We start from the raw sequence: 25825 nt of genomic DNA on the forward strand, positions 1-25825 counted from the left end.
GACTGTGAGGCGCGTACAGCAGCCTGCGGCGCCTTTTCGCATGCCATGCTGTGGCGGCGGAAGCGCGCACGGATGAAACTTTTGCTTTTTGAGCCGATACGTTGAGGGTGACGTTGCATGAGTGCTGGGGCAGACCTAAGAAGGGCATTTAGCTGTTCTCCACTTCTTATATATTGAGTTTGAGTATATTATGGGTAATTTCTCTAGTTGCGGCCCAAAAAGGGGTTGGAGCAATTTTACGAAAAACAAGACGGCCGCCACCATAATTGCTCCGAGTGGGAATTTTATTTCGCTCGTCGCTGTAAACGTAGGACTGCTCGGACGATTGAATATTTGGAGGTGAGTGAGATGTTCACTAAGTTTGTGCACGAAGCGTGCCAAGTTTCATTAAGACAGCAGGTGTGAAAGTTACGTTTCTAACGAATAAAGAAATAAAGCTGTACGGGATATTCAATATTGGACCCAAAATGTTGTGCTATAGCGGGCTGTGCAAAGTGCAGATTTGGTTAAAGTAGAAGTTTGGGCTAGTTGGTATTTCATGATTAAAGATTAAAACAGCGCAAGGACACGGACAAGAACAAGAAGGTATACAAACAAGGCGCTGACTTACAGCTGAAGTTTATTCGTTCTAACAGCGAGTATAAATACTGTATTGTCACAACAAACAAACATGAATAAAAAGCTTGACCTGGATGCCACGTGCTCACTAGCCATCGCTATGCACTGTCACTGTTTGTCTAAATAGGAGCGTTCCTTATCTGATAAAGATAGTGACGGAATGCTGACACAGTTTTGCCCCAATCTTCCAATTTCCCGCGCCTCGATGATTTCCCGAGTGAGTTTGTCTTTATTTTTACTAATCACTTCACATTTGTCAAAGACGGGAGCGCAGCAACAGTCTCGGCAGTGCAGGCCAAGGTGACCTGACACAACTCTAGACACGTTATACTTGTGTTCCCGCAGCCGATCATTGAGGCATCGCCCCGTTTGCCCGACGTATCTCCTGCCACACGAGAGGGGAATAGAGTACACCACTCCCTCCACATAGTTTACGAATTGGGCATGGTGTTTTTTGGTGCAACCCTGCTTTTCTTTAGGACAGGAGTTCACTTTTCTGCACAGCCCAGATAGCTTCCCTGGAGCCGAAAAAACCACATCAACTCCAACCCTACGGCCAACTTTCTTAAGATTGTGAGATATCTTATGGAGGTATGGTAAAACAGTTACTTTTTTGTTAACCCTACGAGCCTGCCGAGTAGTTTCCTCACGTCCTTTCTTAAGTAAGCTCTCAGCAACTGTCGTCAACAGGTAAGACGGGTATCCCGCATGTCTGAGCCTTGCCGCTTGTGTGTTGAAGCTTTCTTTCACCCTGTGGGGGCAGGACTTAAACAGGGCATTTCTAAAACAGAGGTTAACAATTCCTCTTTTCACAAGTTTGGAATGCGCTGACGAAAAAGGCAAGATGGGTTTCTTTGCTCTTGGCTCATATATCCAGCACACATGGCCATGACCAAGTTGCAGGCTCAGGTCCAGAAACCTAATGGCCCCATTTACAGGTACTTCATGCGTCAGCACCAGCAGTTTCAGACACTCTTTGAACGTTGACAGGACAAACGACACAGCCGAATCAATTTCCTCATTGTCACAATCTAGGAGCACCAAATAGTCGTCTACGAATCTAAAAATTTTCCCCACCTTGGTTCCTTCTAGCTTGCCTGACAGGACTTTATCGTGGAACGCAAGAAATATATCGCTTAGTACTGGGGCTATACATGACCCTATGCACACGCCATTTCTCTGAATAAAAACACCGTCATTCCACATCGCGAACGTCTACTTGAGATAAAAAGATAAAAGTTCTAGAAAGTGACTCACGCTAAGTCCAGATTCATTCTGAAACGCCACGGTACCATGATTGTCAATACATTCTTCCACAGATGCCAACAGCTCTTTATGGGGAATCGAATAGTACAAATCTTAATGTCAATTGAGCAAGCCAACAAGCTTCGGTCTGGATGGTCTTTAAAAAAATCTATTATCTCATCAGAGTTCTTCACCCGAAAGGGATCATCAATCATTAACATATTTAGTTTTGTTTGCAAAAATGAAGCCACAGATTTTTGCCATGTCCCTTTCTCCGACACAATCACGCGTAGTGGAGAGTTAATCTTGTGTGTTTTGGCAGAAAAAAATAAATCTAAACCTAAGCATTTGCCCTTATCAATCGCTTGGCAAAGTTTATCTAGGCTCAGCTGTTTGCAAAGTCTACGTGCTTCCGTTTTCACCTTCGAAAGTGACACGTCATCCCTGCGCTTAAACGTGGCCGTTATGGCATCCGACGCTTTAGACATAAAATCCCCTTAGGCACCACTACGAAGCCTCCCTCTTTATCCGCTGGTAATAAAGACAGGGAATGTTCTTTTAAATAGGCGACAGTGCTTTTCAGCGGGACCTTGGATCCCGAGGGCTTGCAATGTGACAACACGTCCACGCCTTCAGATATACATCTGTCGACTTCAGACTCTGGAGCTCGTCCGGAAACTTGTCTCACCATCGTTAGCAGCTCAGGAGGCGATTTTCTTGGTTCGACCGCGAACTTCGGGCCCTGGCTCAGGACTCGTTCCACTTTCACTGGGAGTTCAACGTCGCCCAACTTGTGAACCAGGTTTCCCACAGCTGGTGTCGTCTCTGGGATGCTGGCTCGAAGGTGCATCAAAGTTTGATGCCACAAGAATTCAACAGTTCTGTCGATAGTGCGGGAGAACTCCCGCCACCTTGATCCTCTGCCAGACGAATCAGCTCCATCAAGTAGGCGAAGATACAGGCACTCCCTGTACAGTCGTATCTGCCGTTGATACTCCGCTCGTAGGACTCTGCATATCCTAGTTCCATGGCCCGGTGAGGGTGCCCAACCACCGAACAAGGCCCGAACCTCTGGAGGCAGGATACCCCGGCGGATGCAGAAGGCCATTGACATTAAAGATTTGTACTATTCGATTCCCCATAAAGAGCTGTTGGCATCTGTGGAAGAATGTATTGACAATCATGGTACCGTGGCGTTTCAGAATGAATCTGGACTTAGTGTGAGTCACTTTCTAGAACTTTTATCTTTTTATCTCAAGTCGACGTTCGCGATGTGGAATGACGGTGTTTTTATTCAGAGAAATGGCGTGTGCATAGGGTCATGTATAGCCCCAGTACTAAGCGATATATTTCTTGCGTTCCACGATAAAGTCCTGTCAGGCAAGCTAGAAGGAACCAAGGTGGGGAAAATTTTTAGATGTAGACGACTATTTGGTGCTCCTAGATTGTGACAATGAGGAAATTGATTCGGCTGTGTCGTTTGTCCTGTCAACGTTCAAAGAGTGTCTGAAACCGCTGGTGCTGACGCATGAAGTACCTGTAAATGGGGCCATTAGGTTTCTGGACCTGAGCCTGCAACTTGGTCATGGCCATGTGTGCTGGATATATGAGCCAAGAGCAAAGAAACCCATCTTGCCTTTTTCGTCAGCGCATTCCAAACTTGTGAAAAGAGGAATTGTTAACCTCTGTTTTAGAAATGCCCTGTTTAAGTCCTGCACCCACAGGGTGAAAGAAAGCTTCGACGCACAAGCGGCAAGGCTCAGACATGCGGGATATCCGTCTTACCTGTTGACGACAGTTGCCGAGAGCTTACTTAAGAAAGGACGTGAGGAAACTACCCAGCAGGCTCGTAGGGTTAACAAAAAAGTAACTGTTTTACCATACCTCCATAAGATATCTCACAATCTTAAGAAAGTTGGCCGTAGGGTTGGAGTTGATGTGGTTTTTTCGGCTCCAGAGAAGCTATCTGGGCTGTGCAGAAAAGTGAACTCCTGTCCTAAAAAAAAGCAGGGTTGCACCAAAAAACACCATGACCAATTCGTAGACTGTGTGGAGGGAGTAGTGTACTCTATTCCCCTCTCGTGTGGCAGGAGATACGTCGGGCAAACGAGGCGATGCCTCAATGATCGGCTGCGGGAACACAAGTATAACGTGTCTAGAGTTGTGTCAGGTCACCTTGGCCTGCACTGCCGAGACTGTTGCTGCGCTCCCGTCTTTGACAAATGTGAAGTGGTTAGTAAAAATGAAGACAAACTCACTCGGGAAATCATTGAGGCGCGGGAAATTGGAAGATTGGGGCAAAACTGTGTCAGCATTCCGTCACTATCTTTATCGGATAAGGAACACTCCTATTTAGACAAACAGTGACAGTGCATAGCGATGGCTAGTGAGCACGTGGCATCCAGGCCAAGCTTTTTATTCATGTTTGTTTGTTGTGACAATACAGTATTTATACTCGCTGTTAGAACGAATAAACTTCAGTTGTAAGTCAGCGCCTTGTTTGTCTACCTTCTTGTTCTTGTCCGTGTCCTTGCGCTATTTTAATCTTTAATGCAGATTTGGGCACACAGGTGCTTGGACTTGACAGTAACATGACACAACACTTATACAAAAAAAAAAAGGTGGCATAGGGAAACCAGGTGAAAATTTGGTATGGTCGGCATAACTCAATGGGAACCGGTTTTGACCATGAAAAGGCTGTCAAGAGAATACCACTGGTCGGGGGAGGTGGAGACTTTAGAAATAGGAAGGGACTAGTGGACTGTACTTCCAATTGAAACAACTTTACGAAAGGTGGTTCCAAAGCCGATAAAACAAAGTTTTCGGCCAACACACGGTTTGGCCGCCAAGGGCTTTTGCGGTCAGCTGTTGTGTAATAACCTGTTGTGCGAGGTGCTGATTTTCGGCGCACAGGTACTTTGACATGACCGTCACTTGGCACAACACTTATTATAACAAAAAGAGTTCGCATAGCGAAACCGGGTGGAAATTTAGTTTGGGCGGCGTAACTAAATGGGAACTGGCTTTGACCGTCAAAGGCTGTCAGATAATACCGCTCATCGTGGGAGGTGCATACTTTGCAGGTAGGAAGGGATCAGTGGACGGTACTTCCAGTTCGAACCACTTTGCGATAGGTGGCTCTAAAGCCGAAAAAAAAATTGTTGTCTACAGAACTCGGGGTGTCAGCGTTTCCACATCCAAAAGGAGGCTGATCAAGAAAGAAAGCACAACACATAAACTTCCATACTCAAACGTCGATTCTCCAGTGATTCCGAGTTTCATTGTTGTTTTCTTTAGATTTATATTTGTCACTTTTTTTTACCGTTCGAATCTTTTTTCATGAAGTACAGATTGCGTGCCATACTTGTCCGGAAATATCATCGACACGCAGGGGCGGATGCAAACATTTCCTGAGGGGGGGGGGGGGGGTTAGGTGTTGGTCAGCGTACCATACGTTTAGGGACCCCCTCCCCCTCGTTTCACGTCCTAAATTTTACACATGCAAAAATCAAGAGAGGGGTCAGGACATCCGGACCCCCCCTCTAAATCCGCCCCTGTCGACACGTACGATGGGGACGAAACTTATTTGGAGGGCATTCCTCCAACGAAATTGGCACTGCATACCCGCGAGTGTGGGATGCATTTCAGTTCGTCCCATCGGCGCCGACACATGTAGGCGTTACTGGTACGAAAACAAACGCAGAGCGCAAAGCGGCAGTGTAGAATATGTCAGCCGTGCCGACACAGTGGCAGACATGATCGGGAGACCAAATTTCTCGCGTCGTAGGGCTCGGCTCCATGGTTGTCGCTGTCCCACAAAACATCGGCAAGGTGAAAAACTGTGAAACTTTGTCTCCACGAGATATGACGCATAACTATTGAAACATTTAATGACGCAGCACAGGCTGTGAACGTGCTGTGTGCTGTGAACCCAGCGCAACCGCACCACTCCGACTTCAATGCGTACCAACGTACGCGGCATGGTTTTGGTTTCGTTTTCTCTGGGGTTCTCACTGCCTACCTTCCCTACCGGCCGCGCGGCGGCGTGCCAGTCGCGTCGCACGGAGTCTATACAAGGGATACTGAACCGAAATTTTGATCTGACAAAACAAGGCTGGACGGATAGGCGGGACGCTGCAAAACCCAAAAATATTACTCGTACAGCGATATGTCTAATGGATTGCCGAATTTTTGGAAAGAAGTGCGTGACTGAACACGGCCGACGAGATGAGGTACATCACAATTTCCATTCCCTCTCCTCCTCGCTACGTCGCGTCGAGCTGATGAATGAAGCGAGGATTAGAGAAGCGAGGCCACTTCCCCTCATTCTTAAATTCTCCCGGAGGACAAAGACGTCAAAGACCTCACTTGATTGCGCCATTCTTTTCCAAAAGTATGGTCACCCGTTCGAGATATTGATGCACGAGTGATATTTTGGAGTTTGTAGCGTCCCGTTCAACGCTTCTGCGGCCTTATTTCGCGAAATCCAAATTTCGGTTCAGTATCCCTTTAAAGGGGTACTCCGGCCGTTTTTCGAGCTACCTAAACAAATTGCATTTTCCGACTACCCGGACTTCAGCCGTCATGGTATGCTATTTATTTTCTCGAAACTCAAGATAGCAATTAAGAAAACCGTAAATGAAGATGATGCCGAAACCAGCATTCAAATTTTCGCGCGCTCTTCAGTGGTGTGACGTCACACATGGTACAAACTTTCAGGTCGTGCTATAGTCTTAAACAGAGTATGTCGAGTGTTGTTTGCGTGCTTCTCAGTGAATCAGTCACTAAACATTCTTTTCCCACCATCAAACGTCTTGTAATCAGTTGGGAACATGGCTTACTGCCCACTTTGTACCATTTCTGTCGTCACACTTCAATGTTGCCAGTGGGGGCTCCCAGTTTGAGAAACACGATGAAAACAAAATTGGAAAATTCAACAACTTCGCGAATTTTTTTTCTTTTCACGAAATACTTGGGGAACTCGTAGAGCCATGTCTATGGGTGTGTTGAGCCAATTTTGAGGCAAATCAGTGACCATGAAAAAATCACTGGAGTACCCCTTTAAAGGGATACTACAAAATTTCGGCGCCCATTTTTTGGTCTATATGTGTTCAAAAAAGCAGCATGACATCGAACATACCAATATCTTGTTAAAAAAGTCACGAAAGGGAATTTTAAAACGAATTAAACGATTAGCAAAGAGCCCCTGGTGGATGTCGCTAACGCCTCGCTTGTAATGCCCGTCTAGGAACCTTGACAGCTAGTGACGGAGGTTGTCTCGTCTTCGGCCACGACGAGAGAAGAGGGGCAGAAGGAACTCCCCTCTTCCCAAGAATGCCTTTTGTGTGTCGCAGAAGTCGCTACTGTCCCCCTACAAGATTATAGAAGATTAACCCGTCACTCAAAATTCGTACAAAAGCAGCCGCTCCGGTGGCTGGAACGACTAGGCCGTCCTCTTGACGTTAGCCTTGCCGTAGCTTTGCTCATGTTGAGACGACCTACGTCACGATTGCGTTGAATGTCACGTGGTCTCCTCTGGGCCTTCTCCGAGCGCTTGCCAGAGTGGGCCGTTTATAACAAAAAATACAGCCACCCGGCTCAAAATACAAACGTGCGATTGTCGTTTACAGATATTGTGGATCATATTCAACCTATTTTTGAACACAGCGCGAATATTTCAAATTTCGTTGAAGTATCCCTTTAAAGTAAATAACGCCGTACGGAAGCAGCATTTGTATTCATCATAGAAAAAGTCCGTCAGTGTGCTTCCTGCACAACTCTTATTATTTTGTTGCCCTGTTTTATCACGCTGACATAAAGGAAGCTCATATGTAAATGAAACTGTGCATTTGCGGCATAAAATGCTTCCCAAGATTCCATTCTTGGTGCGCCACCTGGTTCAAGATTCCGATACCTTAATCAGAACAATTTCTGTGAGAGACTTCTTCATTCGAATGGTGCTTGAAAACAGCTTGAAGTGGGAGCAAAAATAACCAAGGAACTTAAAACTTCTTGACACATCCTCATGCACAAATGTGCACACAATAAATTCAAAAGAAGGGTTAATCACATCGGTAAAGGCATGCATAGAAATTATACTTAATTGCTTGCACTAAGAAAGTGGTGTACCACTAGGCTCATTATTTTTCTCTGTACCTCTCGCACCAGTGCAGAAAAGTGTAGAGAGGTGGGCTTCCGACCTTATCTTAGTACGTACCGGAAGTACATCGCCCTACACTTTTTTTGCACGTTGTTGTCCCACAAGTTTCCGCTGCAAGGGGTCATCGACATTGGTACTGTGCTAACTGAACCCAAAGTAATTGGTCTTCGACGCTGTTAGGGGTCTTGGTCGCACAGTAGACTTTCACAAAAATTCCCCGCATGCAACACTGTACGCATTGCATTATGGGACCTGGTCGACCATGGAGGGAAGTGGCATGGTTTCAATTGCCCCATTGATGAAGTAGTGCGTCCCAGCACCGTATGAAAATAAAGTGGGCACTCATTACCATTGCACACTCTTCTTCGCGAGAGCAGCTAATGAAATGCAGGCATCCAGCGGCCGTAAGGGCCTGCCTAGGCTTAGCAAGGAGTACAAACTGTTGCGCCCCATACCTTTCTGGCGGCCTGGCTACCGCTGCAGAGTACAGCATGGCCCTCCAGGCTCACGGATAGTTTACGAAGCCTAGGACATTGAGGAGCCGATGGAACAGAACAACCGGCCGAGTGTACTTCTACGTGCCATAGTCGTCCCGCGTCTACATGTGCACAAACTCCGGCATGGAGGGCCCAAAAAACGTGCCCCGGCATTACATCCACATTGGTAGGCAAGACCTACAGTATTCTAAATTTAAGAAAAGTCCAAATTTAAAAATGAAAGCAGTGTAATTGGTCCTGACGCAATGTCGTGAAGTGAGTTTGGCTAATCAAAACCGAAAGTTAAAGGTCAACCAGTATTTCAAGATGCCTTGCGCAGCATTATGCCGATAGGATTGTTCTGTTTATAAAAACAGTCTATTGTGCTGGAAGCTCTGGTAGGATACTCTAAAAAAATATCCATAGCCACTCCAAACTAAAAATTTATTAAGTTTCATTTTAAAATTGCCCAGAGGTCAATAGAAACTTGAAATTACTGATACGCGATGTATGGGTCTTATTAAGATGCTAAAACAAGCACTGTCAATGATAAAATAGCCAGTCACGTTCCATTGCATCAGTTACTTCAGGGCCGGTGATGTGAAGTAGTTCCTCCGGGTCCCAGTGGAGTGCCTGAATTCAAAAAACAACAAAAAGTATTCAATTTTACACAAATTTCAACATAAACAACAATTAAGCCTTTTGAGCATGGTGCAGCATGTTTCAAGAAAAAAAGTTTAAGCTATGAAAATACTGTATCAAATAAAGTTACAGATCATCAAACTATTGCATGCAGCTTCACTTCTTTTTAAAAAAATTACGAAAGCTTTTCCTCAAGCGTGCATAAAAATACTTATTGCATTCCAAAAGAAAATGTGTACTTGAGTGAGAGTTGCAGTACCGTCTTAATTTCCCCAAGTTGCATACTTCACCCAAATGAAATTGTCAGAACAGTGAATCTAGTGAAGGTATTCCACTCAATTAGTCATATATTAAAGGGACCCGCAACAAATTTCAAACTTCCGGTTGCTGTCGTCACATGTTTCTAGAATTTGGAAAACAAAACGCAAGTTGTAAAAGACAAAAATAACACTAGACTTTCTTTGACAAACCTGCGACATAGAAGTGTGTCATGCAGTGGACAAAGAACTCTTAGGATGGAGTGAGGCTGTCGTCTTTGTTAGGTGTCTCACTTTAGTGCCACTGATTTCAAACTTGGCTGGAAACTGAGCTCCCCAGAGTCTGCCAACATTGCGTTCCAGATCGGGTTGGGACCAGTGCTGCAGTCAGTTTGACTAAACAATGTGACTAACAGTAGAAAATTTGGCCATGGCTGGTGGATCTGTTGATAATACTTTCAAGTGGAAAAATGTGTAGAGTGTCTAAAAACATAACATGAGCAATTTAATTTCAAATCGTGCAAGGAAAAAAGGTCATGTCTTAGAAGCTTTTGAAAAAGAAATATATTTTGGGAAAATTCTTTCCCAGGACAAAACTGAAAACCGTTTATGCGGCATATTTGTAGTTCTCAAGTTTTTGAGTTCCAAAGACCAAAGGTGAACTTTGGGATTTTGGCAATAGTCACAGGTTGCATATTTGGGAGCACTGCCATGCTCAGCTACCTTTCGCACAACAAAGAAACTTCTGATGTACATGGTTTTGTAAACAATTGGAGCAAAATGTTCATAGAATTGTGTTCTTAAATTTTGTTTTAGTCCAGAACCTGGTTTTTTATACGATTCTACAAACGTTTGCAAGCAGCCACATTTCGAGAGGTAGTCTGGCCACCGTGGATGGAAAATGCTTTGTTTGGGCGCCAGTCTAGAAACCGTGGGTATGCCTCAGCAACACTCGACTATCAGACAATCTACCTGCACCAGCACCAAGATGGGCGGCGCCCAGAGGCCGTACTTGCAAACTTCTATACCTGGTTTGAATGATAACTTTTGTTACAATAAATTTGATGACAAATTATATATCAAATGAAAGCTTAAACCAGTGTTAGGTAAAGTACATCTAAAAAGTACTTTAGGTAAAGTACAAAGTAAATGAACGGCTACGTTCTTCAAGTAAAATAGTAACCTACACGGGGTGCAATGTACTTGAGGTAAAGTACTATAAATACGATGTACTTTGAAAGAAAAGTGCAAGTACTTTCTAACAATCTTTCATGATGCCCTTTCATTTCTCCATACAGTGTATTTTTTAAAACTGGTGTGCATGACACCAAGGGTCATCGGGGGTGCATGAGTCATCTTTGGAAATGGCGGCAAATATTGGATAAAGTCAAGTGGCCAGAGTAGTTGTTTTATGCTCGCCGACAATCTATTTAACACAATCAACTTATAAGGCACTTATTTGAATTGATCTTATAGTAGCCACTACTTCACTCAGAGAAATGACCCAGATGACATCTCAAAATTCTCACGTGAAAATATGCCATTTTTTAAAAATTTTGGATAACACTGGGAAAGCTAAGGACGATGACTGAAAGAGCTTAATTTCACCGAGCTGTTCCTGGTACACATCAACTGATGAGTCGTCCGCCGAGTAGAATATCCCTCCCAGTATTTCTTCAGAGTTAACAAAGCATCATTTTGTAATACTACAAGTTTAACAACATCAAACTTAGGTAATGCACAGTCTCCTGCAATATGAAGGACCCGCTGGGAGCATCTGGCTGAGACTGTCGCTGACGGGGGTGCTGCGCACCTTCCGGGCGATTACATTGCGCCCCGTTGGGAGGACTCGCTCCAAGGAGGTGAGGCGAGGTTGGCTCACTTAAAGCACAATGCACGCGTTTCAGATTCTGGTCTTGATCTTGCGGCAAAGTGCAGTTAGTCAGTGTCATGCACGTCTATGTCTACTAATGCCACAATTGCCGCCCGAGAGAGACTGGCCTGAGCCAAAGCGATTATGGTCTCTGTTAAGATCCGTGCCATCCTTGTCACAAAAGAATGCGCTCTTCAATGCATTTTATCTTTTAAACAGAAGACTCGGGTATAACTGTAATATTTGTTTATTTGGCAGTGCCAGTTCCGAGATTTTACAACTGAAACAACTAATAAAAAAACAGTGATGACTATTTTGAGCCTTCGTGGCCATATCTCCTGGCCTGTTGTTGATGAAGTGCACTCTTCTGTTAAACCGAAACCAAAATCTGTTAGGCACGTTCAGACTGTTTGGTGCCGAGTGAGTTCCCACCCCTCAAGGCAGAATGGAATCGTCCGGAGCACACGCAGCGCCCCCGCCCGCCATAGTCCCGGCCACGCGCGCCCAGCGGGTCTTTCATGGTGCAGGAGACTGTACTTTGAAGTCGGGAGACGTGCTTTCCTCAGAAAGTACCAGAAAAAATACTTTAGGTAAAGTACAAGTACATAATCAGAGAATGTACCTCAAGTAAAGTACAAGTTTTCTAAACCTGCTTCAAGTGGTACTTTAAGTACAATGTACATACCGTAATATCCCGAGTCATCGCCCACCCCCCTACCGCCTGAAATTCATTAAAAAGGTGGGGTGGGCCATGTCTCGGTGGGTGAGCACAAACACTTGAAAAAAAGCGGAAAAAACCGCCTATTTTTCTCTGCGTATCTAGCGCTGATGCACAAGAGATACATCAAACTCAAAACTCGATTTAGTTTCATTGTTTTATAGAAAAAAAATGCTCACGAAAGAATATTGTACTATAGCGAAGTCCGTTGCTTGCATACGCGCTAGAAACACCGCCGATCTGCATGTAGCGCGAACGTTTGTTCCGTGAAAGAATGTCCCCACTATGTTCTCCTAGTTAGTAAAAAAAGAAAAGTCTACAAGAAAATAGAAAAACCGACCAGGCGCAACGAGCGAGCGAGCGAGCGAGCGAGCGAGCGGACCAAAGAAGCGACCAAGAGCAATGCTGGGAAAGCGGGAAAGCCGGCGGTCGCGTTGGCAAATACTTTGGCGTCGGGCCAAGTCGGGCGCCTTGTCAATTGCAAGCACTTGCGCAACTTTCTTGTTTGGTGCGTACATACGTGCGTCCGTGCACGGCGGGCTATCAATGCACGGTTGGGACGCTCTGCAAACGTCTGTGTAGGGCGTTCCAGCAAAGCTTTATTTACGCGTTGGCTTTGCCTAAAATATTGCACAACCGCGGTCGCGACGGGCGGGAAGAAGGAGCGGGTTCGCGGTGACCTTACTTCGGCGGAGACAGACTTTGACCTAAAACACTCCGCGGTTACATTAACTAACTCTTATTTTGTTATCTCCATCGTTTTCTTTTCGCACGGATACACGACCACTTTAGGGTCGCTCACGGAGGAAATGCGTAAACAAAAAGAAGTGTCTTTCCCTCCTTCGTTTTACTTTGTCACGGACGTCCTCCAACTGTAAGGTCCGCGGCCGCGTCATTCGGGTAGGATGAGTGTTCGCGGATCGCAGAGTCCGCGCTGGGGTATTTGAAGGGGTGGGCGATGACTCGGTGTTTTTTCGGAAATCGATATTGGCCCAAAAAATGGGGTGGGCGATGGCTCGGGGATGGGCGATGACTCGGGATATCACGGTAAACTACTACCCACACTGGCTTAAACCTATTCAAGAAATTATTGTATTCAAATAAAGTTATCTTAACGAGAAACGCCCTTGAATACGAGAAAAAACTGTAAAAGTGAAGAGTTTAACTAAAATTTTGTATAAAAAACATTTATTTAAATAAAAGTTTTTTTCAAATTGTATAAAACATTTAAAAAAATTCAGACGTAATATATGGTAATAAAACCATATTACCATGAATCATCACCAGCTCGTTTGTTCTTTAAGTATTATTGCAGTAATACTATATGGACTGGACATTAAATTTGTACAATCGAAAAGACAATATATTTCAAGTTTTATTTCAAGATGTGGAATATGGTTCTTGTCATTTGTATGTCTCTTAAATCATGGGACCTTGGCTTCAATTTACTACAGAATTAAATAATGTAAAGCTTATGCATATATGCATATTAATAAATTAAGGTTTTCTTAGACATGTCCACTTTATGAAGCAAAAAAAATGTTTTTTCAATCATCTGATGAAAACTAAAAGCTTATATACTTCTTTCCAAAAGTTTTATGCAGAATAATAAAATCCTTGGGGGAAACAAAATATGTTCCATGTGCTGACTGCCCTAGACCAAAATTGCTACCTTTTCCAACTGCCACTTCTCTATGCACACTGTGAGAAGGTAGACTTGTGTAAACGTGTCCAATTATAGTTATTCATCTTATATATATATAAAAAAAAATAATAACTTGCAAACATTAGGGAAGTACAGAATGTTTCCCTAAAAATTTTACAAAGTTTTTTTCCACCACAAGAATAAACTATGCATCGCCGAACACTCATTCTACGCCCAAAGGTAACGCCAGAGGTACGAACCACATGCCCAAGTTTCAGCATGAACTAATCAATATCTTATTAAAAAGTTAAGTGATTTTCAGAAAATTTTAATGCGAAAATGGGGCTCATTTTTGCCCGTTTTCGGTTTCTGGTGTCGCAGAGCTTTATGTGTATACGAGCTCTGTCGGCCGCCATTTTTCCGTTAAAACTTATGAGTAAGATATCAGTTCGTGCTGAAACTTTGGCATGTGGTTCGGATCTCTGGCGCTATTTTTGGGCGGATACTGAGTGTTCGGAGACTCATATTTAATTCTTACAGAAAAAAAAACCTGTAAATGCTTTGGGGGGACACCTTGTACATACAATTACATAATATGCCTGGTAACGTGGTAACACAAATTAACAAGAATATTTTATGTAACCAAAAAGCGCCATTAAATTGGGTTGCATAACGTTGAGGAAACCCGTCCTCGGTTTGAGCTTTCGTCCATAAGTGGCATGATCAAATGCTCTTGACCAAACTTGGAGCATTCCATTTCCCTTTCTTCGCGTAGGGATAGTGGGCCAAGGGCACTGTGACAGCATGTGCTGAGAGCCAGGTGCACTTAGTGGCATGGGGAGACTGCTCAAGCATGAAGCCTTCTCACACAACCTTGAGTTGAAAAAAACTTGAAACGACTAGAAGTGCTGATGACTTTGTTAAGCTTTGTTAAACCTGTTGGAGTGTCCTTGATGAGCCCCCCCCCCCCCCTCAGTGGAAGCTCCAGTTGTCACCGGCGTTTGACCTGCCTTCCCTTGAAATGTATGTGCAGTAGAGAGGTGGCAGTATTTTCGTGGATAGACTGTTTTATTTATGGGTTTCATAACTCGCCAAATTTTATTTCTATTTTGTGTCAATGGCTACCAACGCTTCTTTCTTTTTTGGTGAGGTTGACGATATTCTTGGTTCACAGTCAAAATGCAGTTATGATGATTCATTTTCTTTTAATACCTTAATAAACTGCAAAATAAACAGCAATTTTCTTTGTTTCATTTGAATGCAAAAAGTTTAAGAAATAAACACGAACGCATTGAAATGTTACTAGATCAGCTAAACCATAATTTTGGATTTTAGCTTTTACTGAAACTTGGTTTTCAAATGACTACAATGTCGTTCACTTCGCGGGATATGAATGCACATCAATATCCTGACACAATATGAATTTTCTTTTACAAAAATAAACGAAAACACATTCTTATGAACATTTGGCGCTTTAAATAAATGTTCATAAAACCATGTAAAAGAATTTTTCATTGTGTGAAAGGTACCCAAGCCTGGCAAAGCTCCAAAAGGCAAAGAATTTCACAAGGTTTTGAAACATGACCCCTTTTTCCTGCCCAATTTGAAATCAAGTTGCACACGTTAGCAGGGTCTTCTGATCTCAGTACCACTATTCTTCGGTGGAAAATACTTTTTCATGTCCAAATATAGCTATTCAAATCGAAGAGAACAACAAATAGTGCATTACTTATTTGATCTTAATAATTCTATGCACATTTTTCCGCGCATACTGATACTAATCTGGCCCAAACAACCTAGAAAGTATTTCAAATTTTCTAACAGAACTTCTCAATTCAAACAATAAAAACAATACACCATCATTTGCATCACAGGGCATCTACCACAACTGTGTTCCCAAACTCCCCAACTTTTCCAGCTGTGTTTGACAAGATTGCTCATCTATAATTTTGAGGAAACAAATGCTTGCTATACCATCTATATTGATGACAGAAAGCTTCTACAAGATTTGTATTTGGAGCTTTCATTGTTACGTCAGTGTTATTCTTGACCAATTCACTGATATACAGGTAGACTAAAAAAAAGTTTTGTTTTTGCCTTTGGAATATTGGTCCAAGGAAGCGTAACATTTTTCACAAATTCTCGACTCCTAGCGTATTTGCCAAATTATTTGATTGTTCTTGGTTTCCCAATTGTTGGACACCCTGGAGTGCGCATTCCAGTGGTTCCTAACACTATCCGCGTGTGTCTAATTTCCACCACCTATACCCGTGCATGTGTGTGCATTCCAACTGAGAAAACACTAACCCTTTTGGCAGGCTCCTGGCATTAGTGGCACTGGGGGTGAGAGAAATCTTTGTGCGACTAGTTGGTGTGAATCTTGAACGCAGGAAAAGAAAAGAAAAGACAAGCTCACACACACAAGTTGGCAGATAGAAGAAGACAAAGAGACACCAGAGTTACAACAGAAACAAAATACTTTTTTTTTTTGCTCTCTCAGTTTTTTTAGTTGTTGAGAAAAGAACAGCACAGAGACCATAGCTGTTAAGACATGTGAATGAAGATTGCCTTGTTTTGAGAAGATCAGCAGAGACAGTACAAGAACTGCACTTTTAACTGAGTAACATGAAATTTTGATGCAGTACATAGACTGGTATGAATTTTGAGTTTGTATCTGAAAGTGGAAACCTGTAGTCAATTTTACAACATTACAATAGGATAAAGCAACCAAACGGCATATTTTAAGAGGTTGTAGATGATGACTGCCATGAGAGGAACACAATTACAATTGCAATGACATAGAAAGAGGTGTTCAGAGCGGGATGCTAACACCTAGACACAAGTGCACATCCCCGAGAGGAGCTTTTTGTAGTATGAGCAGTCGCACAGCAACGAAAACCTCCTTGGTACTTTTGAAGAGTCACCAACTATGCTTTTGAAGAAAATTTGTAATGTCAAACTGCACAAACAGTTTTTAACAAAAACTTACTACTTTTAACACTTACTGCAGGGTAAACTATGTCATCATTTGACATAGACTGACTACCTAGTATGCAAGACAGGACAGTAGAAGGCTATCCATTGCATAGCAAAGTTTAAGTTTTTCTTAAATTTTTTTATTATTATTTTCGTGTTTTGTTGTTTATGTTGCAGGGAGGTCCTGGCCAGGCGCTTGTAAGCCCGGCGGTGTTTGCGGTCTCCGCCAATTACGCTCTGCTGTATTTAGCGGCTCTTGGATGCTCTGTATGGTAAGCTCTCGTTTGTCGCGACCTTTGGTATTAGCAGAGACGCCAGGAAATTTCAACTCCAGCTTAATTTAACATATTTTTGTACAAATTATTGATATATCAAGCTATTTTACGATCCCCTTTGAATTCAATATATCTGGGTTCGACTGTATAGCCATCTTACTCTTTGTGTTGGACCTGGTATCTTCAAGAAGTTAACACTGAAACTAAAAGGACATACACAATACCGACAGTTAAAGGGCAACTCCGCTCAATTCTGAAGATTTCGGGATAACGATAGATTTCAAATTAAAAAGCCCTAGTAAAACACACTACGTCGTTTGCTTCGTGAAAAATGGGATATATATTTTTAAATCTGATTTTAAACACGAGCGGAAATCGAAACCGAAACTTCGGCTCTGCCCGGCAACATTGGCCTCGGGTCGCCAAGTACATGGCCATCACGTGGTCAAGATGTCACGTGATCCTCGGCCCAACGACGGGCGGGATTGGGGCGGGCGTGTGGCAGGCGCGAGTGTCGTCTGCACTGCACAATTCGCCACGTTTTGGTATCTACGGCATTCGACGACATCTGCACAACTGCGGCATAAGTGTGCGCGCACGTGGTGTCCGTAGCGTGGACGAAACTCCGAGAGACAATAATCACAATCGGTGAGACGACGACGGCGGTTGTGACGCGGAAGACGGCGGTAACGGCGGGACCACGGTGGGCGGCCGGACGACTCCCAAGAAACGCACTGTGCAGGCACGTTACGCCAATCACGTGGACACTGCTGAGCACCGAGAGGCAACGTTGCTGACGTCATGCGCTACGCTCGCCCGGAGAAGTGAAAACAAGCAAAAGGGGGCCATGTAGATGGCGTTTAGTTCAATGTTGGCTCCGCCCATGCCGTAGCCTTGACTCCGCTGTTGGTTGTGCCTGAATTCGCCCGCTCAAGTCAGCCGATTTCGGCAACTTGGCAAGTGGCAAAGTTTGCCGGACCGTTTAAGAAACATTTAGACAGAACTGCGTTGTAAGGTTTCACGCGGAGTCTTCCTAGGCGATACCGAAGAGGACTGCATTGTTTTTTCAAAACCAAAAATGAAGCGGAGTTGCCCTTTAAGAGCGTCTGAACTTCGGTGACGCGATTAAGCTGCGACGTATTGGTCACAACAAGGTGCACTATACGGACACTCTCAAGTTATGGCGAGTGAAGCATTTTGTTTTTCATCACTACCTGTTAGTACTGGGTCACACAGATGTCGTGCAGCTTCACACAAAAACCAAAACAAGCGCCATGTAAGAAAAAATATTAATAAACACGCATAGAACGTGACAATTCCCACCGTGCTGATTGAAAAGCGATGTAGCTTATTTGATTTGTAAGACTTCCTGTGGCTTGCATGGTCTCCGTTACTACTGGCACCCAGATTTTAAAAAAAGCGAATGCGAACAATTTTTTTTTTTAACACACTGATGTGATGTTGCATTTTTTAGTCGTTCAGACACTCCCTACACCGTGACCACAGTTAACAAAACTAAACAAATTAAACTCAAGTCTTTGTATACATGCTACCCTAAATTTTTTTTTTTTAATTTATTAAGCAAAACATTTGTTTCTTTCTAATATCAACTACTTGGAATGAGCACATTCAAATGTTATCTGAATGTGCGCATTCAAAAACTTGTTTCAGATAATAGTGTTTGCACGATTGTAACGCGCCCCAGATTGTAACGCGGAGGTATATTTGGCGCTCAGATATTAGGAAATAACTTGATGCCGATTGTACCGCGCAGGTAAAAAAAAGGAAGGCTTAACACATACCTCATAAAACAGGTTTTATGAAACACATACAATACTAAAATAAACACCGTCCAGTAGTCGCCGTTGTCGGAGTTTCATGATGGTTCTTCGCTGTCCACAAAGGTAATCTGTGCTTTCGTCTGAAGCATTTTAGGAGCCGTGCTTTTTGCTCTTGTATGAGTGCATGACCGTCGCCTCTGGAAAGGTTGTCTTCCAAACAACTTTGCAAGCTCGTCGGGTCGCTGGGATTGCAAGGCCATGTGGTGCTGCTCCGTTGTTAACTTTTCCCGCCAGTATGATGGCCTTTCGTTTAAATAATGCCTCCTAATCAAATTTTTCTCTTACTTTTTCCATCTTAAGATGGCAGGCACGAGCCCTAGACGCGGGAGAATACGTGCGATACGAATACCAAAATATGGAATGTAAACAAATGGTCACGATGGCGATGGGGCTAGCCACCTTATACCAAGTATTGCGTTTTTCTCTTGAGTTTCGGTTTCTGGTTTCGATTGTAATGCGCTTGTATTTTTGGGCACCTATCTTGGTGAAAAAAAGTGTGTGTTACAATCGTGCAAACACGGTACTCTTCCTTTCCTATAACCAGCAGAGTTTAACCGAATTGATCATAGCGCTTCTACTATACCTACACAGCACGACTCCTCACACAGAACAATACATTTAATTATGCCGATGCATAATTTACAGTTATGCATGATTAGCCTCCATTTATATTCTTCAATGGACTTGCACCATTCTTCTTAGTCTGGGCAATATTTCCAAATGAAAACACAACGAAGGTGAATGCTAATAAAAACCCAAAAGGCCATCGAAGAAGCTTGCTGCATTTACTACTGCGTAGAAGGCGGCAGGGTCAGAAGTGCAGGCTGTGGCGCCATATGTGCCTGCATACTAGCGAGTCGAAAAGGTAATGGCACTCCTTGCCGATACCTCATAGGGGTGCGTCCAGACTTCTTTCCCAGAGAGCCGTGGATGGAGCCGAGAATGGCGCTTCCAGGACCTGCATTGAATTGAACTTTAAAAGCGCATCGATGGCCATGGCTCCAGTGCGCCAATACTTCCAAAACCAGGAGCAACACTAAATATGAGTCATGCGGCGCCTTCCGTCCAGTGAGATTTTGCAAAATTGTGGGCACCTTTACTGAGATTTGAACCCGCCAGCTAGAGATTTTTAGGCCGGCACTTAGCCTTGGGGTTTATCTGGTACAGCCTAAGGTGTGGACAGCATTTACAGGCGGTATCGTTATAGGCGGGACTGCACTGCACCGTACCAGGCTTGAGTTCCGGAGTCCTGATGTCGTCGTCGCTTTCGACGTCCATGTATGTTTTCCAGTACTCAGAGGGGATGTTGAGAATGCTTTCCATCACCTAAAGAGCAACACGCAAAAAAAAAAAAAAGAGTTTGTAGTAGACATTAGATTGAACAGGCCTAATACTCACGATTGTGCACGAGCCTGTGAGCATAAATACTGACAAGCAGATGGCTCTGGAACTTCCAACAGAGTATTCTGCGCATGGATGTCTTTATAACATCTTCCCAAGCTTCTTATTCAGAAAACATTAAAACAATTGAATGGGAATTGCATTTAGCGAGCATGTCCCTTGAAAGGTGCTAAAATTCCCCTGCCACATCAACATTACACAAAGTATTTTTTCGTTGATGTATCCTTGGTCACTACGTTCTAGAGGCTGTCAGATTCATGAACACTGGTCCTGTTGAACACCCATAAAAATACCCTTATGAACGCCCTCCCCAAGAGATGGCACATCTAATTTTTCTGGCTAATTATCTATAAGCTGCAAATTCTGAAATTTCGCCCACCCTCGATTCTCGATGAATCAATTGCGCGACTTACGAAATAGGTACATGTGAAGACCAAGCTCGGAGCAGGTTCCTGCATGTCTATCATACCAAGGAACTCGTGTTTGCCTTGTGTGCGATATCGGTTCCTGCGACACACGAGCTTGTAGCGGGGTCTCGCGTGTTTATCACACTGAAACGCGAATTCGCCTTGTCCGCGATCTACAGTATCAGTTCCCGTGCCATGTGTCTGATAGCAAGTACCTTGGTGTTTGTCGGTCATCTTTTATAAACTTTTGCTGTCTTATTTCCAAAGATCTCCCTCCCAAAATTTTTCACCATTTGTCTCTTCAGAATGGGTGGGCACTCATATTTAATTTCACGTTACGCGTTCTAATTTCCCGCTTGTTGACCTTGACCTCCCGGCCGTTACGTGCAAAAACTGCAATCCAACACCCCGTGCAACGCGTTGGGTTGCCCAGCAGTACTCTGTTTTGCTCCCTCTTTTTCACCTCCTTGCGTCGCACCACTTGCCGAAGGGGGCGTGAACTTGGACTAGGCTCAGAAGGTATTGAGGCTTCCACAACTGTCCGTTCATCTTTGTCTCTTTCTTCAGGGTGCTCGTCCGTCGCGCTTCTGCCACGTCGAGTACGCTCATTTTACTTTGCGTGGAGTTAGGAGTTCGTCAACGTGCACTGCATTGCCGGGAGGGGTGTGCACGTGGTGAGCGCGTGTCACCACGAGCATTACGTCCCACGATGTAACAACATTGTGAGACTTAATGGTAGAGTAGATTGCTGAGCTAGTTAGTGTAGATTTAGAAACAATGTAAACTATAGTGCAAAAGAGACAGAAACAAGATAGTAGGCAGTACAAAATGGTGGCATGTGATGCAACGGCATCACATGCAGAGAGATCACGGCATCACGCTACAGGGTCACATGACATGGCATCGCACCACAACGTTAAGCGGAGAAATTTCCCGGCCACGACTACCCTACGGGAAACATGTCCGGGGATCTGCAGCAAAATCTCACCAGTACCGGCAGTTTTTTAAAACAGGGTCGCGCCACCTCACCCGAGCCTGCTTCTCGGTCTCAAGGTGGACGTTTGGCACGAGGTCGATGTCCGGCATGGAGTACCCGACGACGGTGGGGCCGAACACACGTGCCAGGTTCGAGATGGGCATCTTGGTCTCCGGGGTCTCCGAAACCAGCTGAAGGTGCAACACTAGGGCGGCCAGGGTGTCCCGATTGGGCGGCGGGAGCTGGGTCACCGCCTGCCAGGTGGCCCACACGCGGTTGCCCGGATCCATCTCTGCGTAGGGGACGCCCCAGCGTGACCAGACGCTTGCCGAGGATGGAGACCACCCGTGCTTCGTTTCACCATAGCTTGACAAAGAGCGAAGGCCACGGCCCCTTTGAGCCAGTAGGAGCGACAGAGGAGAAGCATGTGACAGCCGTCCTCGAGGAACGAACCCTCTTTTGTGTGTCCTAAACATCACTTCCCTCCCCCTAGTTGATTAGCTCGTCCCTCAAAACTTGAGCAAGAGCGGCTTTTCTCTCTCTTCCGCCAGCGGCTTTGATGGCACTGCGCGCAACTAGCGAGAGAGTGCTGTCACGCATTTTTCTCCGACGCTCCGATTGGCTCACTGGGACCGGAGCCTTCGCGAAGTTGTAAAATTGAGCGTAGCTTCAAGTCTCCGACATTTAATGGCGCAAACGCTGAGGTGGCATCGAAATTTAAGGAGAACACTGCCTCTAAAGCTTTTCTTCTAAAAATTGTGATCCAGCACAAATGAATGGCTCACCTACCTTCACAATCTGACTATAAATATGTTCTTTGCTTTGATGTAGCTCAATCAGCTTTGTGAATATGGACAGTTTCATTTGTAAAGATCACGGGTAGAATTATGACAAATTCAAATACTGAAATAAAAAAATCAATGTGTCTCAGCAAACTGAAAGGACTGCAGAATCGAAAAAGGTATAAATGACAGTTATAGAATTATTTATAAGTTTTTAATTGCTTCAGAAATTTTCAATATTGTTTCTCACATAAAATACAAAAAGAATCTAAAAAAGAAAAAAAAAAAAAAGACTGACGCCATATTTAACATATTTGTACTCCTCGCTGAATACCTCACTTATACACAAAAACATGCACAGACTGATTTCACTATGCTTGCAAATCAATGTTTCAAGGTAAGAGACAAGAAGACAGGAAGGGGGGAGTCTCCTCTTGCTCGGACTGTCGTTTGTGTAACCGGGCACAGCCATTCTCCCCCTTGAAGATTAGCCCGTCGCTCAAAATTCAGAAAAAAAGTTGCTTTCCCCACCCCATTTACCCCGAAGCTGACAGTGCTGTGGAAGCTACGTGCTCCTTGGGCCAGCCACACTTTTGCCACGTGATCATGCTCTCTCGCGCCTACCGATGCGCAGAGAATGAGGTCAGGTGATAAAAGGAAGGCGGCTGATTGGTCCGGCAAGCACGTTGCTTCAACCCCAATGTTGGCTTGGGGTGAAGGGAATAAGTGAGGTCCGGTGCCGTGTGATGTGCGTTTGGCCCCAGTGACGTGCTTCGGGGGCCCGGTGACGCGCTGCGGGGTCTGCGGATGTATCACAGTGAAAAGGCAGAGAGCTTACAAAGGGAAGGGGGTACGAAATAGTCCGCTGTGCTTTCAAATTTTCGTACCGAAAGTCAGGCTTTTGACTTTCTACCTTTCTTGTTTTGGCCCACTGAACGATGTGCTATTAGTAAAATCCCCGTATAAATTGATTTATTCCAGACCAAAATTCGTTTCATGGGCCCTTCAAGAACATGATACTGTAAAAAAATGTAGAAGCGCCCACTTCATTCAGGTGCCCACTATTACATGTCCCAAAATTGGGAATTCTGCAAATTATACGTTAAGTGCCTGATTTAACCGCACAAGCGCCAATGTCTAGATTAATCCAGTTTTCAGTGCAAGCTTCCCCAGTATTTTACGGTAGGTACCTGTAAATCTTTAAAAACATAAATTAAAAAAGTGGGTGGACAGCGAAGCTGTGATATCACCTGCAATGATTGCCCACTGCACTATAGGTCCATTTTATGACAAACCCCACCAGGTAATGCTCCACCCTTTGACCACTCAAAGAACTTCCGGTTTATAAAAAGAATGAACAAAGGCCTCCTTAACACCGCTGCTTGAAATTTAGATGAAACATTTAGCCACTAATTCCCCAGGTGAATGCGAAAGGAACAAAGCAGTGGGAGATCTGTTAAAATGTTTAGAGCATTCTTGTAAACCAACTTGCCTCCTCCAAGATGTAAATCTCCAGCTTTGTTGTCCGTGTAGCATTTATGCTTTCTAGCAGTTGTGACATAAGCAAGCTCAACAAAGATAGTGTGACCGGAAGTCGCTTGGGACGCAAGCGGCAGTTCATGTTTGTAAACAGCAAAAGGGTCTATACCAAATGATTGACGAAAAACAAGTAAAAACGCTGTACCAAAACTTTTATACACAGTCGCCGACCGTTTTTTCGGACTCCGATAATTCGGACTTGTTCAATATTTCGGACCTAAGAGAGGAACCGTGACTTACCCCATGGAAATAGTGCATATTCACGACCAACGTTTCGGACAGCTTGAAGTCCGAAAGTTTGATTATTCGGACAAAATCATCCCGAACGATCAGCGGGAAACACTACCGGGAAGCGGCCATTTTGATTTTTATGTTGGCTGCAAATGAATTTACTTGATTTGGCAGCGCTACTTGTGTACTCCTGAGTCCTATCGCTATGTGACGCTATGCTAGCCCTTTTTTTTTTTTTTTTTTTTTTTTTTTCCATTTAGCTGCACGTCATCATCGTCCTCATTATCATTTTGCTTTGTTTCTTTCCATCCCTTCGCGCCTCCACCCCACTTTAGCGTCGCCAGTCACCATTTTGCGCTCGTGCATTTGCGCTTCTCTTCTCGTTCGGAGAACGCTGGCTTGGACGTCATGGCACCATTTGTTGTTCTGCCGCCGCGATGAGTCGTTAAGAAGCACAGAAAGTACTCGTTTGTAACGCTAGAAAAGAATACAGCGATTCTCAAGCTAACAGAAAGTTTCCAAACGGAAACAGAGGCGTAACCTAAAACAAAGCGTGCAGGTGTAACCTGAAGCAAGGCACTATTTACGACTTTTTTAAGCCCACTTAGAAGTAATAAAGGCAAGTTTTTCAATCTCCTTATTTTTCGGCGTGCTCTATTATTCGGACAATTTTACGATCCCTGTGAAGTTCGAATAATCGGTCGGCGACTGTATATATATATGAAAGACTGTACGGCTGCCATTGCCGCGGCGGCTAATGCAACTGCAATTTTTACCGGGAAATGCATGCTGGGAGTACTACGTGCTTATCATCTGTCACATGGTTTTAAGTCGAATTTGGGGGTTTTATGTGCTAAACCAACGATGAGCATCTGGCACGCCCCAGTGGAGGACTGGGGATTAATTTGGACCACCTGGGGATCTGTTGACGTGCAATTGAAAGCTCGATTACACGGTGCCTTCTTTGCAATAAGCGTCCATCAGATTGCCGACACCTCGGCCGGGATTCTAATCCATCACCTGGGGATTTGTAGACCGGCACTTTGCCTCGTAATTACCGAGGAGGCTTATCACATAGTTTTGACACTTGTTTTGTGGTTTTTTTACTGAAACAATGTCAAAACCACATGAAAAGAGACAAAGCGCTCGCAAACGGTCATAAGGCACGCGCATGGGTTTTCTGTAGACTATTTCGTCTTCCAACTACTGTTATGTCAACAGAAACGAAAAAAACCCGACCATTGAGTCATATACAGCTTTGCTGTAAAAATGTGGCATTTTTAGTATTTTCTAGTAGTACTTCAAAGTGCTAGCCATTTAACGTCTGGGCCATCAGTGTTTAACGTGCTATTATCATGGCGGCCCAAAACTTGACAAGGTCGTCAAAACAAGAAATGGCCTTGTGGGCGCCCATGTCCTTTACGTATTCAAGTCAAAACAAACTTGTCAGCAAAAAAGAAAACAATATTGTCTTTCTTGCTGACAAGCTTCTTTTACTGAAATAAATGCCACAAATGCCCACAATATTTCATCTTGTTTCGACAAAATTAGGTTTAGGTGGACGTTGGCTCATTAAGAAGTTTTGTCCTTCCCTTTTATCTTTTCATCAAGGAATTGTCATATCTTCCAACTTTGCCATCCTATCCCCACCACTGGCATTATATTCAGACAGAGTTCTAGCTTTCTGCAATGCATACCGTAGAATTTCGCGCATCTGCCCCCATTCCACATTAAGCATTCATTACCAAATTTGTAAGATCAGA

At 44.1% G+C, this 25825-nt stretch overlaps 1 protein-coding gene and 1 long non-coding RNA gene across 2 annotated transcripts in view; one reads left to right on the forward strand and one right to left on the reverse strand.

The window, feature by feature from the left end:
* Positions 1-276: 276 nt before the first annotated feature.
* Positions 277-25825, forward strand: part of LOC115322089 — a 29823-nt gene continuing 4274 nt past the window's right edge. Inside the window, exons 1-2 of the long non-coding RNA XR_005717057.3 lie at positions 277-339; positions 16788-16882. This is a non-coding gene — a long non-coding RNA (uncharacterized LOC115322089). The remainder of the gene's footprint in view (positions 340-16787; positions 16883-25825) is intronic.
* The window catches only part of LOC115332846 (rac GTPase-activating protein 1), a 55630-nt gene continuing 38735 nt past the window's right edge, over positions 8931-25825 (reverse strand). The window contains exons 11-15 of the mRNA XM_040218337.2: positions 21564-21802; positions 19956-20052; positions 19615-19684; positions 15942-16013; positions 8931-9132 (exon numbers count right to left, since the gene is read on the reverse strand). Coding sequence (XP_040074271.1) covers positions 9081-9132; positions 15942-16013; positions 19615-19684; positions 19956-20052; positions 21564-21802 — 530 coding nt within the window. The 3' untranslated portion in view covers positions 8931-9080. The remainder of the gene's footprint in view (positions 9133-15941; positions 16014-19614; positions 19685-19955; positions 20053-21563; positions 21803-25825) is intronic.

The sequence above is a fragment of the Ixodes scapularis genome, unplaced genomic scaffold (genome assembly GCF_016920785.2).
Source record: "Ixodes scapularis isolate PalLabHiFi unplaced genomic scaffold, ASM1692078v2 PGA_scaffold3__209_contigs__length_174095766, whole genome shotgun sequence".
In the NCBI taxonomy this organism is placed as follows: Eukaryota; Metazoa; Arthropoda; class Arachnida; order Ixodida; family Ixodidae; genus Ixodes; species Ixodes scapularis.